Here is a 20,498-nt window from a genome sequence, read left to right as displayed (position 1 = left end):
GCTTCATACTGTCTAGGGGGAATACATTTGGGGAAGTCTGGGGGTTATGGTAGATCATAGACCTAACAGCATGCAATGCCAACCTGCAATATCTAAAGCTAGCAAAGTATTTTCTTGTATTAAAAGAGAATTAGACTGCAGAGATGGAGACATAATCCTACCCCTGTACAAAGCATTGGTCAGACCAGGTCTGGAACATGCAGTCCAGTTTTGGGCACCAGTTCACTAAAAGGACATTGTTGAATTGCAGAGAGTGCAGAGAAGGAAACTAAACTAATAAAAGAAATGGAGGAGCTAAGTCTGAGGAGAGATTAGCTGAACTGACTCTAATCTCCCTTGAGATGTTTAAGGGGGGATATGATCACCCTGTATAAATATGTAAATTGTCCATATGGAGAACTTTCTTCCCAATTATTCACTTTGAGATCATTACAAAGAACAAGAGGGCACTCTGCGTCTGGAGGAAAAGAAGTTTAGGCTCGGGATAAGGAAAGGATTCTTCACTAGGTCTGTGAAAATGTGTTATCTGCTCTATCAGGAAGTAGTTTCAGCAACTACTATACATTGCTTTAGGAAAAAGCTGGGTGTTTTTCTAGAAGCAGAGAATATAACTGGGTATTAAGAATTTAAAGTAAAGATAACAAAGACTGTTGATCCAGGCAACATCCGATTGCCTCATGGAATCAGTAATTTTTTTCCTCTGTTGAAGCAAATTGTACCAGGGTTTTTTTTGTTTTTTGCCTTCTTCTGGACCAACTATGTCTTATAAGGTTTTATATCTGGGATATGTTTATTTCCCTAGTGGTTGAACTTGATGGACTTTCTTCAACCTAACCTACTGTGTAACTATGTAATTATTTTGGACAATTGTTACAGCCCCAAGTGAAAGTAAACTGTCATGATAAGATTTCCTGTCATTAATCATACTACTCCACCTTCTTCCAATGTTTCATTTTCCAATTTTGACTCTCAATGACCTAATCAGAAGAAGGTACCTGTGAACCAGGTAGGTGAACCAGTATTGGTAGTTCAAAAAAGGATAAAGAAATTGAATGTACAAGTCTGTGAAATGTCCCTTGGAATATGATTTACTAAGTATTTGCAGGAGGTGGGTTGATCCTTTAAACTAGAAAGTTTGTTGTAGGTATGTAATCAAGAAAATGGAACAGGTAATGTTTGGGCCCCTGATTTACTATAGTTTATATGAAAATTGCACAAGAATTTAGAGGGGTAATTAGCATATATTTAACTTTGATGACCTCTGGACAGTCAGTTGTGGCCACGTTTGAGAGGTCTCCAGTAATATGAGTGATTATTCTTTTTTCCAAAGTCTGTGTGTGAGAGCCTCCCTCTTTACAGCTTCAAATATTAAAAAATATTTAAGAGAAGAAAGAAAGAGGTTTTAGGCTCAGAATTGTAAAAGATTAATTATGTATTGATATACTTCAGATTCATACATAATTATTTAACACATTGAAGTAGATTATATCCCCAGTTGTGTTATTTTTCACAAAACTGGGATATTGTATGCTATACAAAGATACACCAGCAATGGTAAGTTGTAAATACCCGTGTTTGTCATATACGGCCTGACGCGTTTTGCTTGTTTGGCTTCCTCAGGGGTACAATGTTGTATACGAGTTATATGGTCTATATATATAAGACAATACATATTAAAGATTATAGATTAATACATTGAACATAGATATAAATACAAAAGGTTGGTATAATAAATTGCATATGCAACCTCCTGTATTTTTACCTATGTTCAAAAGCATACAATCTCAGTTTTGTGAAAAATAAAAAAACTTGGGATATAATCTACTTCAATATGTTAAATAACTATGTATGAATCTGAAGTATATCAATACATAATTATTCTTTTACAATTCTGAGCCTCAGACCTCTTTCTTTCTTCTCATAAACATTTTTCAATATGATTGAGAGGTATATTTTATTATGTGCCATAAATCATGGATCACATACAATGTATTATTAAATTTTGTTTCAAATTGCAAAAAAGTGTTAAAGAAACACGCAATGTTACATTTAGTTCATTGTGATGCTGTAGTGACAATAAAAACAGTTTATGTTTACAGTGATTTTGTAATGGTTGTGAATCAGTTGAAGACAAGAACAGATCCGGGACACCATTCAACATCCAAAACCCAAGAGAATGTTAAAAGCGTGAACAAAGTAATTTGAATATACACATGATTGACTGTTAGGGATTGATTTGTTATGGTTCTGTTCAAAACATTTTAACAACACAGTTCAACATAAGGTAAGTGAGTGCAAAATTTGTTCCATGTGTTTTGACAGTTGAACAAAAGCAACGGTGTTTTAAAATTAATTTGCATTTTAGTTGCATGATCGTTCTGCTTGAAATTCCAGCTTTGTCATCATGGAAGCTGAAACTTGGGTGGGTCTATAATTATGATTCTGAGATCAAAACTTGTTAAAAAATAAGCATATCAATTAGTATCCAACATCAAGGTGATTTTTTTGACTTTGATTGAATTGTGCAAGCTGTATTTGTACCCAAAAACACTATTGTGAACTCTGAATAATTTAATATAATACATGCATTATTGTGCATATTCTTATTCTAAATTTGGAAAGATCCTATAACTGACCTCCTCCTACCTAGTCATACACAGCTATAAAGTGCTCTAGATATAAACTTTCTTTTTACCTGACAATACAGATAACAAGCTTTGACTGGAGTATAAACCTAGGACACAAAATGTGCTTGTAACTGCTGACTTTCAAAAAGAAACCAAAATGGGAATAATTATATTCATGGTGTGTTACTTTTAAAACATTATTTAAAAGGTAAAAACTATGATCTACGATTACTACAATCAGATGGGCTCAGTGTCTTTTACAGGTTAAGGTATTTTGTATGTTTGAGTTGGACATGATCATGGTCACTTCACCATGATCATAATCTTTTGAGCATTGTTGTGTAACTGAAGTTGGCCACTAGTAGATAGTATTGTATTGTGTAACAAACTGTAATAACTGCAATACTTTGTTTTACTCACTATATATGTCAGCTATTCAGGCTCATTTGCACAGTGGTGTCCATCTTCTACAGGAAAGGGGAAAGCACAACTATTACCTTATTAGTGTGCCAAAGTTTCTCCCTTTTCCAGTCCTGACTTCATTCTTCTTGTAACAAATGGAGAAAATGGTGTCTCCTTGTGAGCTATGCAGTGTGGCAGGTATGTATGAATTACAAAAATTTAAACGTAGCTGAGAAAATAGTAGATGTTTTATCAGGTAAAACAAATCACACGTATTTAACTGTTTGGATACAGTTTAGATTTAATTGGTTTTTACTTCTTTGTCATGGATTTCAATGTGTTTTGAAAACATAGCATAAATGACAAAACAGTTTCAGTGTTTACACCACACGTAGGTAGACATGTTGATTGATGTAATATATGTAGAGGTGCCTGTACTGGTACTGCTAACATATAAATAGACATACACATTACCCTGGAGATCATGGAGAGATACACATGATTTATTTAAAAGTCGTCAAGCCGTATTCCACGTTTGTAAGAAAACCCTTCCAATCTGATCAGATTAAGCATTCTGCCAGACTGAAGAAAGGAAACTACGTATTGTGCTACCTAGATAAGGAAGCTACACTATCTTGTCCTTCTTAAAATGTTAATTTTTCTAGGGGTAATAATAAAAAAAATTATATTCCAAAAATGAAGACATTGGTGTTAACAGTTTGTTAGAAGATTAGCTATAATAATTAGGTCAGTATAATGTTGCTACTTACATTCCTATTGGAGGGAAGGAAAAGAAAAAGGGAAGATATTCATAGAGGAAAGGAAGACATCAAAAGCTCCTCCAGGGAGTGATAAGGCTAATGGTTGTTCTATGTTAGGTTGCTTTTATTCTATGAGGGAAAATGTCATTTTGTTTTAATTATTGTCTTGCCAGTTCCTCAGGAAATAATAATTGTTTCTATTTTGATTACACTTACAGGGGTGTTTATGGAGATTCTGTGTTAAAAATAGTGGTTAGGGATGACTTCCGTAAAGGTACTGAGGTGGAGTGACTGTGAATTAAGATTTACAGCATGGTGGTATTTATAAAATATTTCAGTAGGTGGGGATAGTGAGTTAGTATGCTCACGAATATACTCACATTTGGGAAGTTCTAGTGAGTTCGGATTGGAGGAAAAGGATTAGGAGAGAAAACTTTCCAAAAAAAAAAAAAAATACATTTTAGTGACACACTAACTAGATTAAAAGGTTGGTGTGTTACATCAAGGGGAATAGTTACTTGGTAACAATGGTAATTCAATATATTTATATTTAAAATACAGGTTGACAATCAAAAATCTGGCAACCTCCAGGCCTGAGGTGCGCCAGATTTTCGAAAATTCCGGATTTTCATTTTCACCTCCACACTCTGGCCAGCCTTCCTTCCACAGGACCAGTGGACATCTGGCACAGTTCCAGGGAGCAGGCAGCAGGGACATCTCAGCGTGTATTTAGCAAGCAAGACCTAACAGCTGTTTCTGCAGAACAACGCCATCAAACATCAGTGGCTAAACTGTACTGCAGTCTCTGTATTGAAAATGTGATCCAAAATTCATGCCTGGAAACTGAAAGAACCAGATTATTGATGGCCGGATTTTCGGTTGTCAACCTGTATTTATATTATTAATTAAAAAACTTTTTTGTACAACCTGACAACAATGGATTTTCTTGTTCTATTGCAGGGGTGTCAAACTGAAATACACAGAGGGCCGAAATTAAACACACAAGGCCAAACTTGAAATTTATTGAAAAAATTGAGGAAGTTTACTACTTTATCCATAACTAACACAAACAAACCCCTCTACACACACTTTAGGGTTGAAAAGACAATTTTCTATCTATCTATGCAGGCTGTGTTTTGTTCATCCTCTCTCATCACAGATTTGTCTAACACTAAATATTGCACTATGTAGTCTCTAATGGACTGAACCAAACACAATGCCCCTGGTAGTCAGGCACCATGTCATCATTGCCTAGGCTTTGTGTCACATGATGGGTGTACAGGAATATTATCTATGTATTGCATGTATTGAAAATGATGATGTGAGGTGGTAATGCGGGCGGGCGGGCCAGATGTAGTTCATTTTCCGAATTCTTTGGGGGGCCAAAAAAAAGGACCTTAAGGGCCAGATTTGGCTCGTGGGCCATAGTTTGACACCCCTGTTCTATTGCAAGGGTTAAACTACAGATCATGGGGTGCCGGGAGACTGTTTAGCAGCATTCAGCTGTATGGTAAAAAAAAAGTGTAAAGATAATCTATTTAAATTAACAAATCCAAGCTAACTGTCTCTTTCAATCTTCTGTCTTCTTTAATTACCACTGGGAAGAGTGTTATGCATGAAAGGTAATGGTGTTTGGTTGCATCAGGTTCTATCAGAATGGAGTAAGTTTTGCCCATAGTATACTGCACATGCATGGCTTCATATGCTACAAGCAGAGAAAGAATTTTTCTTTTGCCCGCAGGAAACCGCCTGTGTGAATCCAACCACAAGAAGATGCGACAATGAGTTGGTGCCAATACTCAAAAAAGATAACATGGAGGAGTTGAGCCCTGGAACCGCTTAATTGGCTAATAAAAACAAACTCCTTTTTTGGAGAGCCACCATTAACTACCTTAAATGGGCTTTCTCCAATGTTGAAGTTTCATAGAACTCACTGAAATTGCTTTAGATTTGTTAAACCAGTGTTTCAATGCTGTTGTGCTAAAATAGAAGTTACCATTGTCTGTGTACAGATCTTAAATACAAAGTCTTCAGTATTGATCCATTATTTATTTTTTGTTCTTTTTCAGTTCAGTTTTTTTTTCTGACTGCCTAAACAAATTTAAAAAAAAAAGAATTGTAAACTTCAGTGTTAAACTTCATTTGTAAGGGATTTAATTGGCATGTATTTCCAAACAATTTATTTTCAGCGTTTGTGAGTGCCTCACTCTATACACATAAACACAGATCTTGTGGATACCAGTGTTTGGCATGAGTCAGAGCTGAGGGAAATTACAGTAGGAGGGATACATATACTTTACATATTCCATCCACTCCCTTTAGTTGTCTTCGAGTCAGCAATGACCTTAAAGTGTCTTCTAGTTGTACGTGGTACAAATCAGAAGCTTAAAATGTGTCAAGAAGCAACAAGATCTTAACTCAAGGCTTTGTCTGTCTTGTAAGTGTTTGACATTTTTTATTATTATTATTAGCCAGTATTTATAAAGAGCAAAGATATTACGCAGCACTTTACAAAGTTTGCCAACTAAAGGGGCTCGCAATCTAATGTCATATGTCATTAACGTAGTCAAAGGACAAATTTTGAGGGAAAGCCAATTAACCTAACTGTATGTTTTTTGTTTTTTTTTTTTATTGTAAAATGAGTTAGGTTTATAGTACATATCTGTTTAATGAATTATCCCACAAGACCTATTTCATTGTAACTCATTTGAATAATCTTGCACAGGTTTAGATTGAGTTTCTGGGAAGAGGCACCTGAGGTAGAGCACCATGCTCAGGTTATACAACATAGAGGTTAATACTGAAGGGCAACTCCAGACTAAATCTGAAGAAAATGTTTAGCATACAAAAGTGAAAAAGCCAGAGAACTGCATTTCCAATGAAGGAAATAGAAGTCATTTTCTATATCAATATATGACCAAATTCCAAGTGTACTATTGCTTCCTAAAATTGGGTTGCTATTTAAATGTTTTTGGAAATAATAAAGTAGATTTAAAATGTGCATTTTTATGTGCATTCCATCTTGCAGTAAGTGATTCATCCATTCTAGTGATTCCTCCATCTGATGACACCTAGCACTTGGTGGATTGTTTCCTGCTTCCATTGAGGATAGACGACAGGATTAATTCCGTGAACGTGTCTGGACTTTTTTATCCTTAACAGTGCATCAAATCCGGTGAGTGGATTGGATTTAATGTGAAAAGTTATTTAGGTCAAAAGTAAAAGGTCATTTTGGGAAGGAAGATCTTATACTGGGTTTTTTGGAGACTTTTGTCATTGTTATTAGTGGTGCCTTTTAATGTAATGTATTGCTTATCACAAGGCTGATCATTCCTGTTTGTCCCACAAAATGGAACTTTTACATTTGGTTTGGTATGATCCAAAGCTTTAGGGTCAGGAATGATGGTAGCTATATTAGAAGATTTTTCAGCAGCAGTTATTGGCATTGGGTGCTATAGACATATAAGAGCAGTGTGGTGTGGTAGTCAGTATTAATGGGATGCTTTGGAGTACCAATGTTTGTACTCGCAGATTGTTCATGCTCTTTGAATCTTTCTTGTAGAGAGGACTTTGAATACTTTTTTCTCTTCATTAAGAGGAAATGATCTCACTTCATGTTCTGTCTGACACTCTTAATGGACAATTGAGTAAATTATGCCTATTAGGGACACATAAGCAAAAAAAAGTCCTGGTAGTAGTTCCAAACTTATACCATTATTGGATATTTTTATTACTTTTATTGTCCTTATTGCAGAGATTTTCTCCACGTCTAAATTTCTGATCTTAGCTCAATATGTCAAAATAAAAATATATTGGGTGAAGTGATATGTAAAGAATAAAAGCTTTGAGCTAGGACTGTACACTTGTTGCCACTAGGACACTGAGTCTGTATTAATAATATATATGAAGGAATATGGCCTTGTAATTGACACTGGGTATGATACGAGTGAGATATTGTAATAAAATAGATGGAATGGTGGATACAATCCCTAGATGTACTCACAAAATTCAGTTAGATACTTAACTAGAGTTGGTCACAAATGGGTATATTTTGATTTAGTGTTGATATGACATCACAATACAACAGCAACTGTGTGTGAGATGACCAACAGATACAATTAATGAGGATGGTTGGCTCAGTGCATAGAACTCTGACCTTTGCAGCCCTAGCTCCAAGTTTTTAATCTCAGTCATGACACTATCTGTGAGGGGTCTGTATGTTCTCCCCATGTTTTTCCTTTAGGCACTCCAGTATTCTCCCACATCCAAATAACATGCAGTAAGGTTTTTTGGCTTCCCCCAACATTGGCCTTACAATGCAATAAATACTTTTGACTATGGTAGGGACATTAAATTGTGAGGGACATTTAGTGACATGACTATGGACTTTGTAAAGCACTGCGTATTATGTTGGTGCTATATAAATAAAAGTTAATAACAAATGTAGCCAGAGATGTAGACAATTACACCACAATGTTGTTGGGAAATTTTGATGACAGGTCAAATATGAAACTCTGCCTGTGGCCAACATAAAATAGAACAAAGTTAAGCAAGGTGCAATACTCTGGAGCAGTATTTCTCAACCTTATTAACATGAAATAACTTTCAGGTCTTCAGGGAACCCCTACTATATTAATATATTCACAGCTCACAGTACATTATTGTGGTGGTCAGTGGAAAGAATGTCTCCTGCATTGCTGGCCAGTGAGAAGGCTGCCACCCTTACAGATAGCCCAAAAGATCACTGGCACCAGTGGTAATTGATCTGAGAGTCACAAATTGCACATTGCTCTAGGAAGCCCTAGCAACCTCTGGAGATACCCTGATTGAGAAACACTGATCTGGAGATTAGTTCTGGGTAAAGGGATTGTGCGCTGACTGAGGAGTGTATAGTATAGGAGTGAAAAGCTAAACCAAGTTGCTAGAGGCTACGGTGCTTGATAATAAGTTTCTAATTGTTGTAGTTTCTACAAAAAGGAACAGTACACCCATTTTTCTATTAGATGGTACTTTCTGAATAAACTAAGGTAAAAAATACCACCCTCAATCAACCCAAGGAATGTGTGAATGCTGTTATTCTTCAAATCAAATAGTAGCTATCGTCTTTTCTTTGTACGCATGAGATCCACCTACAATTAAAAATCATATGTCATATTAATATTTTTGTTAGAAATGTAACCAATGAGATCTCACATTAACAGTGACATGGTTATAGATAACACATGCTATAGCTTAGTTATTTGACCCTATTAAATAAACATATCTTGACAACATGAGCGGGCATCTCTGGTAAGTAAAAATGTCAGCAATAAAGAAAAAACTATTTTATAATTGTAACATTAATATAATTCATAGTGGTTACCAAAATAGAAGCTGCTTCCTCTTTAACACTCTTTTGAAGAAAAAGCATAATTTTAGCTCTCCTTGTGACAGCTAGTTCAATAGTATTGTTTGGCTTTTTTTCTCCTGGAAGGCTGAAGCTTGCTTTTTCCCTCTCAGCATTTATTATTACAGTGATTTATGATAGCTGCTAACAACTCAACAATAACATTATCTTAAGCAGCTTTCAGTGAGTGCTTCACATTGTTCCAGTTTATCCCAGTGCATTAGAGTGTCGGAAATGAGCGTTTATAGAATCTGTATTCTGCCTGCCCAAGAAACCATAACAGCAGGGTCCCCTGCATTTCAGTAGCATATATTATATGGAAATGTCCTTCATCTGAATGCAAACAAGAGATGTAGAAAGAAGATTTCTTGTATCACAAGTGTTTTGTATCCTCATTTTATATTGTGTGCTTAAGACAATAGTCAAGGTAGAAAATAAAAATGAACTTTAATATGTTTTACATAATGGTAGATCCCTTTATTTACTTAAAATGCTCTTTTTGGAAAATCAGTGAAGAGCCTAATATTACTTTCTTCATGTTTTCTAGTTTGTAAAAGCTGTTCCTAACTTTTTCTTTCCTAAAGGGGACCTTCCACTAAAATGTATGATTTGTATACATTGGCCCGGTTCTCTTTTCAAACCGCCTACTATAAGTTGGAAAAAAAAATTATACCTGTATAGAATAGCATTATGGCCATACCTACTTTACCTCATTCTTCCAGTGAAGTGCGAAGACAGGGAAGACATTTCAGCTATTCTTGGTACAGTCCTATGGAATGCAGTGCAGGCAATGTCGTTCTGGAAGACTTTCCTACAATGCTATTTCAAAAGATTCAGCAAAAAACAATGGTGGCACACAAAAATGCATTTGCAAAACACATACAGTATGCTTATCATCTAGGAAATAAACCTTGATATTGCTTGTGTGTATACACTGTTTACCTACCAGTAAAATATAAATACAGGAAATATAATACCAGTTTCTTTTTTTAGGTGAAAAACATGAGCCCTGTAACCATCGATAAAGACCACCATTGTTCTGGGTATGGGTTGTTTGTTCATTTATTATTTTAATGTTATATCATAGATAAAATGGTGCACAATGTTAATTTGATATTATATCAGAAGGTGATTGTGTATTGGGGGAAATTAGTATGTGAGCAGACGGATGCTGCAAGCGGTCTCTGCCAGACTCTATTGAGGTCTGTATCCCCTATGCCATGTTTATAGTATTATGGTTTATGCTACCCTATGGTATAGTATAGGTTAGTGGTATGACGTGTATCTGCAATAAGGTATTCTATTAAGGCCTAATCATAAGTAGTGCAGAAAGTCATAACTGAACTTTCTCTAAATTTTTCTGAGGCACAAGAGAATTAGAGGAAGCTAAAAATAGACACCTGCTGAGGGTTTGATCTCAGCTACTGGCAGGAAAATGAATGATTCTAAGCTCTTTTTAAAATGCTGCCTGTAGAGTCACAGGGAGTTTTTGGCTACCAAATCGTGTTTTATTACACCGCAGCTAGGGGAAAAAATAACTCCCTGTGTGACATGGCTCAACATCATGAAAGTGATGAAAGTGTTTTATGAGCCACACTTTTGTATACAACTTGTGTATTTTCCCAATGTCACCATGATATCATACTGTTATTTATTCATTTTTAGGGATAAAAGAATCTTGTTTCAAGCTGCGGCATCTAATGATTGTGTAACCATGAGGGCAATTCTGCAAAGAGACGATATTGATCCTGCTGTTAGAGGTGATGTACATGGTATCTTCACATTATAGCATATACATGGAAGTTTGGGGTCACCAAAAATGACATAATTCAAAACTAAAAGTGTGGTATTGTGGAAAATATTTAGTGTGATATGGTGGGAAAACCGGATCTCCCCTTTAAAATGAACAAATGGTCTTCCTTTAAAATGTCTTTGTTGGAAATTGTCTCTCTAACAGACCAGGGTCATATATTTCGCCTTACTAGATATTCCTTGAACTGACAACTAGCATACTCCAGACCCTGTAGTTTTTACCACGCTCATTGTAAAAGTTGGAGTTTTGTGTCTCCAGGAGTCAAAAAAATCAGGTAAGGCTAGCAGAGTGGCCTCTGATTGAAATCCAAGATGTATTCTGAAACACATTTATTCTTTATCTTTGTATTTTCAATATACCATTCTGTATAAAGTAGCAGTTGACTGATTTGTAGTTGGATCGATATGGTGAGCATTTTGAGACCAAGAACTCCTAGGCCTCAGGAAAGCCTGGAAACCAAATTTATCCTGTTCTGGTAAACCATAAGTCCCAGACATGCCTAGTTTGGTCTCTTTGAACTCCTTATTTTGTGGTGATTATTAATCTGGGGGCTGGTATTTTATAAAACATGAATTTATGGAATTATTAATAATGGCTAGAACAGGGGCATTTTGGGAGTGTCTACAAGCATCCTAATCTATGCGCATCAGACAGCCCCCACCCTGCTATCATCCTCTTAGTCCTACGTCTGTGGTGGGCATAGTAAAAGCCATGTAAGTCTAGCAGAGGAAGCTCACACATTTACCATCTTATTGCTAAGGACAACGGCACCGACACATTGAGCACTGCAGGGAGCCCAGCGACTTTAATGACTTGGACTTTACACAGCAACCTGGACCAAGGAAAACCAACTCTACCTAAGTATTTCACAGTTTTTCCTTTTTTTTTATGCTGTTGCTATAGTTCTGTTATTGCTCTTTGATTAGTCTTTATTTTTCTGAGTTTGTTTATGTACTGTTTTTGTATGTTTTTACTTATTAAACACTATAAAAAGTGTAAGCTGAATCTCTGAATGCTCTAAGTAGAAATAGTGTAACTTGCTAACCTGAAGACACTACTATAAACATTGGGATTTCTAAAAGATCCCTGTCTGGAGTGGCAGCGGGTTACACTAAAGAAGCAGAAGCATAACTGCGGCTGTCAAGGTAACGATGCGTGCTCTGTGGCAGTCTATCTGTGATGGTGTGTTTGGCAAGGGGTAACAGAGTGGTTAACCTTGCCCCGTGACAGACCTTTTCAGCCTGCTGGTGCGTGGACAGTTGCTGAGCGTGCTGGAAAGTCTATGAGCAGGGGTGCGGACTGCGAGAGCGTTTGTCAGAAAAAGCTCCTGTTGAAAAAAACACTTCCTAATTATCTGTCCTTATGCTCATTTATAGGATCACTGCTCCTTGGCTGAGCAAATTTACTAGAAGTATCTTCATATCTGACACACTTCCAAGTGTTTCAAATGCCTATGTCCCCCACAGCACTTTGTGGTTTCTCTCACTGGCCTTTACTGTGTCCTGTGGTAGCATGGGGGACAGAGGGAGGAACCATGGATTGCTGAAAGGAAGCCTGACATCCAACTGTAAGTAACATAAGTGTCCTAGACTTCACAATTGTTTGGGTAACTTTGCACAGCAACAGAGCACAGGTTCGAAAAAGTGGGTGACCTGGGTATAAGGTGTCATTTTTGTATCTGGACCTGTTTGTAATAATCTGTTTTTTATTTTATGTTTTGTATTATTATGTATTTTATGTTTAATTTCAGTCAACCATCTGAGTCTTATACTCACTGAAAACAATCCACAGCACAGCTTCACTTGCGAATAGCTGCTAGGTTTATGGAATGAATTGCACATGTGCATTTGCAAATTAAGTCAAAGTTCAAGAGAAAAGGAAATAGGATTATTTATTTAGCGTACAGATATGATATGTTTAGGTTAAAACAGTTTTTCTCTAACTCTATCTCTAACCTTGGTGTTCATTGGGAAGAATGCCTCTCACGTTGCTGACCAGTAAGAATGTCACCCTTACAAATAGCCAGTAATGTCATTGGTGTCACTTAAACTGACCTGAGAGGCACAAACTGCTCATTGCTCAAGGAACGCCTAACAACTTGTGAATGAACCCTGGTTGGGAAACAATCTGTTAAATGTGCAATTCTGTAAAGAATGTGTAGGCTTCTGTGGAATGATTTGACTATGGACAAAATAAATTGGATTTTATTGACATAGAAGTGCTAAACTATTTTAGACTTTTTATATCTGCCTACCTTAGCTTGGCCATTAATTTACTGTGCATTCTACTAAGAGACAACTTTACCAGTTTTTAAGTTTTCCATCAAATATTTGGTTTAAAATGTTGACTTTTGTGACAGGTTTACTTAAAAGCAATACAGCGAATGAAAAGCTTAAACACCTTGTAATGTTGGAGTTGATTTCTATCAGGGATGTTATCATTGTGAACATGATATATTTTTCTCAAGTTTCCCTAGGTGAACAGAATGAAGTAAATAGTTTGTGTATTCTGAAAACAGCATGGAATTTGTCAGCTCTCTCTAAATAAATAAAGACAAAAATAAGGTTAAACTAGAACAGACATTTAGACTTATAACTGTGCTAAAAGCAAAACTTAGGAGCAAAAAGCAGAAAGGCATTTTGCTAAAGTCGGGTCACTGAAAGTTGAATTTTGATTGGTTGCCAAGGTTTATGCTTGGTCTATTGCCTTATTGAATCAGCTTGCATGAGTTTTAATGCCAGTTTCTCTAACCAGGGGTGCCATTAAATTCCTGCTGATTTCTAGTGTGATTAGAAAATGAATGCAAACATCTGATTAGGGATGAGCTAATAATGTTTGAAAACACACTTCAGTCCACTTACTGGTTGTTAATACTTTCTGTACATCATTGCTTTCTGCACATCTTATTAAACCAGCCTGTTTGCATTTCATAAGCCTTATGACTATTCCACAAAATAATGTGGATTATTATAAATTTCTATTTCATCAAATGTATGCATTTAATGAGCTGAATCACTGTGATCTATTTCTTCTTTAAAAGATTTAATGGTTTTTAAATACATAAAATTGCTGTTTATATCTAAAGCTAATTCCTGTTTGGCCAAACCGAATGTTCCATAATTAGATCCTTAACTGATGCCAAAACATTTCATTCCATTTTATATTGCTTAAATCGTGAACTGTATCGTCAGCCTTCTGTGATGTAAAGCAATTTATTACTTTTAAATGATGCGCTAAGGTGTTTGAAGCAATAAATTATGATTTATTTTAAAATAATTAAAGTGAGCTTAGGTAGCAGAACTAAAACTTTATCTTCTGCATCATATACATGGCTGGATTAATGTCTTTAGTATCTCAGTCTGTCTAAAATCGAGACCTGCCTGCTCAAGAAAAATAAAAAAAAAAATAAAGGAAAAAACAGCCAGTAAAATGTTCCATTCAAATAATACTTAGAGAAAATTCCTATGTTGTAAGGGAAATCACATAGGATATAAATTTCATCTTTGCAGACCATAAGTCTTCCATAAACCCAACAGCACGGGAAGCCCAATATTGTCTGCCATCTAAAAACGTACCTGTCAGACAATTTATTTAATTTGACTTTAATATCAGGGCTATTGAATGATTATCCTAGGCTTTTACTGTGGATTGAACATTTTCAGGGTGAAATTCCATCATGTCAATTTACAAAGCTTACACTCAGGATAAGAGGCTTTTTTGAAAAATGTGACAGTTATTTTCAACTGCGCAAAATGGGAATTGAAAGTAACAGCCACATGGCTGAAATATAGATACTTAATATTGTGTTTTAGAAAAATACTGTTTTTTTTACCGAAACTTGATAAAAACAAAAATGTTTCCAACTTTATTTGGTCTTTTTCACACCTCAGTGTCATCGCCATCTTCTTCCTGGACCAGTTTAAGTAGTCCACCTTGGGCATAAAAAAAAAAAAATTACTTAATTTTGCCTATTTCTTGTGAGCTCAGCCTGGCATTTGCATGCCCACAGAGGGGATGAGCCGTTATAAAGGCTGGGCTCATAGTTCATCAAGATTGAGCAGCACTACAAATCATTACCATACTAAAAATGTTTGCATTATTCAGTTAATGGCTTGAACCAAATAGAATGTGTACATCTTTGTGCCAAAGTCCAGTACAACATGCTGACCATTTTTGGAGGAGTTAGGCGTCAAGCAACCACCCTTAGAAATGTGGGCAATATCTGGTCACAAAACCATGCTTAGTCTTTTTTAGCTGCTGTTGCCCTTTCTTTACTACCGGTAAATAAGTTAACCCAATATGATAAGTAACTTGGTATACCTTACTAGGGCTAAAGTATACTTTCAAGAGAAATACATGAAGAAATACAGCAAGGCAAAAGCAGGTCCAACCCAGGACTAGCAAAAAAAAGTGTACCTAATAAAGTAGCCAGTGGGTGAACAACAGTTATGTTCAGAATTTTAGCAATTTGTTTAAAAAAGTAAATAAAGTTCAAAATCCTTATAATAGTTTTTATTTCCATATACACAAATACATTGGGAACACTGCACATTCTATCCCCAATCAAAACATGAAGAAAAATTTATCAAATTTGTGGTATTCCTTTACAGAAAGTTAAGAAAAAGGGAATATTAGGCTGTTCAAAATTCTAGCAGTGTGGAGTTCAATTAGTTAGGCTATTTGTTCTGTAAAAAAACAGTTTAGAAGGTAAGGCAGCAAATGTATGCTGGTTCTGGTGCATTTCTCTCTGAAAACCTTAGTATAAAGTTTTTTTCCAGAAATTGTTCAAAAGAACAGCATACTTGATTAAAAAGTTGATTGGAGAGGAAAAACATATAAAAAAGTGCAGAAAATTATAGGTTGTTCAGGTAAAATGATCACAGATGCTTTATAATAACAACCAAAACCTGAAAGACATGGGAGAAAATGGAAAATTACCAGTTAAATGGATAGAAGAATAGTAGAAATGGCAAAGACTCAGCCAATGATCAGCTCCAGGGTGATCAAAGAAGGTCAAAAGTTACCTGTGATTACTGTTACAATTAGAATGTGCCAATGTTAAGCCAAGCTATTGACAATAATCTTCCAAAAAGTCCCAATGTTGAAATAAGTGCTGATGAGATTACAGTTTGCCAAAGAACACAATAAATGGCCCAAAAAGAGATGGAACAACATTTTGTGGGCTGATGAAAGATTGTTCTGGGGCTATCAGGGATCATGGATCAGTTTAAATACATGAAAACACTTGAAGAGGCCATGTTACCTTATGGCCAAGAGGAAATGCCCTTGAAATGGGTGTTTCAACAAGACAATGACCCAACACACACCAGTAACCTAGAAATGTCTTGATTCCAGACCAAATAGATTGATGTTATGCAGTGGCTAGCTCAATACCGAGACCCTAATCCATGAGAAAACTTGTGGAGTGACATCAAAAATACTGTTTCCAAGGCAAAGACCAAGAAAAAGTATTGTGGCATGTACTCCAATCATTTTGGGCTGGTATTCCTGTTCACAGGTGCCAGAAGTTGGTGATCTCCATGCAACACAAGGAAGAAAATAAGGAAGAATGCAGACACTGCTATTTTTGCCTAATATTCCTTTTTCTTCATTTTTTGTAAAGGAATAACACAAATTTGATCAATTTTTCTAAATATTTTGATTGGCAGCAGAATGTGCAGTTATCCCAATACATTTGCATGTATAGAAATGAAAACTGTTATAAGGATTTTGAGCTTAATTCATTTTTTTAATCACACATAATGCAATTATTCTGAACACAACTTTATATACAGTTTGGGGACCTAGACTATATAATACATTGTATTAGTTACCTTATTAGTTAACCTAACACAGAATTAACCTTTACATTGCATTTGCAGAACTGAACTTCCTCTGTTACAGCTGTGAACATTCCGTGCATGGGGGCACTTTTTTGTACAAAGAGACACTCACATGTGCAATTAGGGACTTCCTTACCAGCAAAATTAGGTTCATTGATAGATAGATTTATTTATTTTTCATCACATGGATATGCCTTGTGTTTGGAATGAATAAACGGAGCTTAATCTCTGTCTTTCAAACCTCCACAAAGGTGCCTAGCAACAGATAGCATTGTCATTATGCTGTCTAGTCAGTATCAACCATTCTTTCCAGACACAAAGGGTCTATAGACTGTCTTATGAGGTCAGGATATTTTGTGATTCTGCACTGGGAGATGTTAAAAATGTTAGAGCAAGGTCTGTCTATTAGGTTATTGCAAACAGAGGATTGACTCACTGCAGATCTTCCCAAATGTGTATTTGTGAATGATTGCAGCTGTATTAATGAGAAATTACATGTGTTTGTATTAATTTATCTCTGTCTGATTGCTACCTGTATATAAAAATCTACATTGTTAATGATGTGCACATAATGTGTTATAATAGTCTGGTTTTCCTCGATGATTACAACAATTCTGAAAATCATTAAAAAATGTTGACAGTTTTTGATGTGATTACTCTAATATAACAAGACAATTTGAATTAGATTGCATTTGTATTGAAGTCTGTGGCTATTTTTAGGATCATTATAAAGCTGCCATCAATTTCTTGGGAATAAGGAAGTAGAAAGACTTGTGGGAATGTGCTCCAAATAAAATAGTGTATTTTTCTGTAAGTTAAAATGCAATCAGGAAAATATTATAAATCTGAGAACCATGCTTTTGAGTATATTGCAAAGCCATTGAACACAGTATTGTCACAAACATTGTTGGGATTTGAAGAGCCTAAGTTACATGTGAAAAATAAAGTGGTGTTTCAGTAAATCTAAATGATTGTATAGGTAGGTAAATGTGATTTTAAAGTGGCCCCATTCCAGATCAGATTTCATATCTTCCCATAGCACTCCCCACCCTAGAGAAATAGTACACCTTACCCATTACCAGAAAACGTTAAGGTGTAAACCTAGAAATAATATCAATGACATGATGAAAAGAACAACATCTGATTTTCCCTGAAAGATCCCCTTTGATTGTGTCCTGAAAAATATTCAATAATGTTGTCTAGCAATGTAAATCCATATCAAGCAGTTCAAGCACCAACCATGATCTAAACAATTTTACTCCCTCCACTAAAATTACTGATACCTAGAAAGAAAATAAAGCTGATAGAATAGCCCAATCAATCACCTGATATGAATCCAATCTAAGATCTATAGAAAAGACTGAAGATCAGAGTTCATAGAAGAGGCCCCTGTAACCTTCAAGATTTGAAGACCATTTGTGTAGAAGAATGGGCCAAGATCACAATTGAGCAATGCATGCGACTTGTTTCTCCATACATGCAGTGTCTTGAAGCTGTAATTATCGTCAAAAGTCTTTTCTAATTAGTACTAAAAACATTTCTCTAAGCGTGTTACCTAAATACTTTTTTCCTGTGGCATTCTATTTTCTTACACAAAACTTACTTTATGGACTAATTTGTTTTGATTTCTTTGCATGTGTGGATTTATTGTGTTGTTATCGACATCTGGTGTAAATTTCATGTCAATAGCCCCATTAGAAGTTTATTTACTGAGAAAAACGTTCAACACTTATTTCCCACGCTGTACTAACTTTGCAGTAATATATCCATACTTTGTTTTACTTCTGTTGCTACTATTTGTAGTATTATAAATAAAAATAATTGTAATATTAAATAATTCTGTGCTTCAGTCCTTATAAACCCCCACAGGGTAGTTAGGATTTTATCAGATAAGTCAGATATAAATCAAAATTACAGCACAATGCAGCAATAAAGCGTAACTTTAAAACCTGGTTCCCCCACAGGGTAGTTAGGATTTTATCAGATAAGTCAGATATAAATCAAAATTACAGCACAATGCAGCAATAAAGCGTAACTTTAAAACCTGGTTCCCAGCTTTATAATGCAAACTACTCATACAATATACACTAAAACATATTCTATTAGAATGATCACTATGTATTTCCTGTTATGTAGGTAGTTTGGGAGAAACAATCCTACACACTGCCATATTAAATAATCAGAAGGACGTCTTGAAGGTCATACTAGATTGTGCTCCAGCATTAATCAATGAACCGATGATATTAAACAACTGCAAAGGTATGGATTTCAGTTTAAAACCTTTGGTCAATGTACAAGGTAAAATACAAACCAAATACTACTACATGCTTTTTTGTGGATACACCAGTCCTCCCCTACCCCACTCCCAATAGTTGGGGATCCATATTGCCATATGTAAGTGTACAACCAGATAGAGGGTATGGCATTAGGCATTTGTTTTAACTAAATTATGTATTTTGGGGGTTACCATTGTAACTCCAGCAACTCATGTTTCTTTGCCAATTACTTCATTCTGAACAGAAACAGATTATCGGTTGTTATGCATTTTTCCACAATGGAACTGAGTCTATCTCCCTGCAAACTAATGGAATTGGAAAAGCAGGTTAATAAAAAGTGCCTCTAACGGAATCTCAGAAGCATCTCATCTCTAATGTAAGCAGGATGCACCCGAAAGTGTGTTGCCTTTGCACACATACATGAGCCCTATGTAGGTTATCATTTCACTATAAACTTTTTGTCTGGCTGTTATGCTTGTCAAATGGCTTTCATATTTTTTGGGTTCTGACTTGGATGTTAATGATGCCCGAAAACCAGCAATTTTTAGATGAAGGTCAATAAAGGCAATTTGTTTTCCGACAGTAAAAGTTTACTTTACATTTGAAATCATCAGAAGTTGTTGGTATTTTGTTTTGTTGTATATTTAATGTAAAATAATAAAATTGAATTTCAAGCATTGGCAAACAGTTGTTCTATCTTTGCAGGTAAAATCTCTCTTCACATGGTAATGCTTAAGCAAGACCTTGAAATAGTTAAAGTGATGCTGAAAAATGGAGTAGGAGTCTGTAATTCCCGAGCCTTCTGTAACTGCGATGTTCCAGAGATGGCATGTGCATTCTACTTTGGTAAGCAACACTATGGTGAACTATTGCACTTTTATTAGTGACTGATAAAGAATTGAAAATGTGCTAGAATACTGTTCTGTAGATATAATGCTATAGTACAAAACTGATTCACACCACTGTGGATGGTTATGTGCATTTGTGTGCTTTGCTGCTATTTATTTTTAACCTGTGTTGCTGAGCTTTTTAACCCTTTATTTTTGAATAGGCTATTTATCTCAAAGCAAGGTGTTGCAGCACATAGCACTGCTGTGTAAATAAGCCTTTACAATATTAATTATTTTTCCTCACAGCTTTCCATACCCCATAAGTTTCTGTGCTTGTCATCTGGCAGTCATGCCTAAGAAAGTAATTTAGTGTTGAGAACTGCTTTTACCTATAAACAAGTCAAGGGGAATGCAAAATCAGCACCAGTAGGTTTTATGGACATACACTATTTGTTTTTTCACAAGTTAGATTTATGTACTCAGCCTGTTAAAAATCTTCAAAAGTGTCTGCAGATATGCAGCAAACATGCACTGTAAATACTTCACATAGATCATGTACC

At 35.6% G+C, this 20,498-nt stretch overlaps 1 protein-coding gene across 1 annotated transcript in view; it reads left to right on the top strand.

The window, feature by feature from the left end:
• Nucleotides 1-18,972: 18,972 nt before the first annotated feature.
• Nucleotides 18,973-20,498, top strand: part of LOC140328459 (transient receptor potential cation channel subfamily V member 5-like) — a 28,642-nt gene continuing 27,116 nt past the window's right edge. Inside the window, exons 1-2 of the mRNA XM_072408062.1 lie at nucleotides 18,973-19,091; nucleotides 19,814-19,954. Of these exons, the coding sequence (XP_072264163.1) occupies nucleotides 19,070-19,091; nucleotides 19,814-19,954 (163 nt within the window). The 5' untranslated portion in view covers nucleotides 18,973-19,069. The remainder of the gene's footprint in view (nucleotides 19,092-19,813; nucleotides 19,955-20,498) is intronic.

This window comes from Pyxicephalus adspersus, chromosome 4, assembly GCF_032062135.1.
Source record: "Pyxicephalus adspersus chromosome 4, UCB_Pads_2.0, whole genome shotgun sequence".
NCBI classification, from domain to species: Eukaryota; Metazoa; Chordata; class Amphibia; order Anura; family Pyxicephalidae; genus Pyxicephalus; species Pyxicephalus adspersus.
The sequence above is the reverse complement of the archived record's forward strand: the minus strand, read 5'-3'. Positions and strand labels throughout refer to the sequence as shown.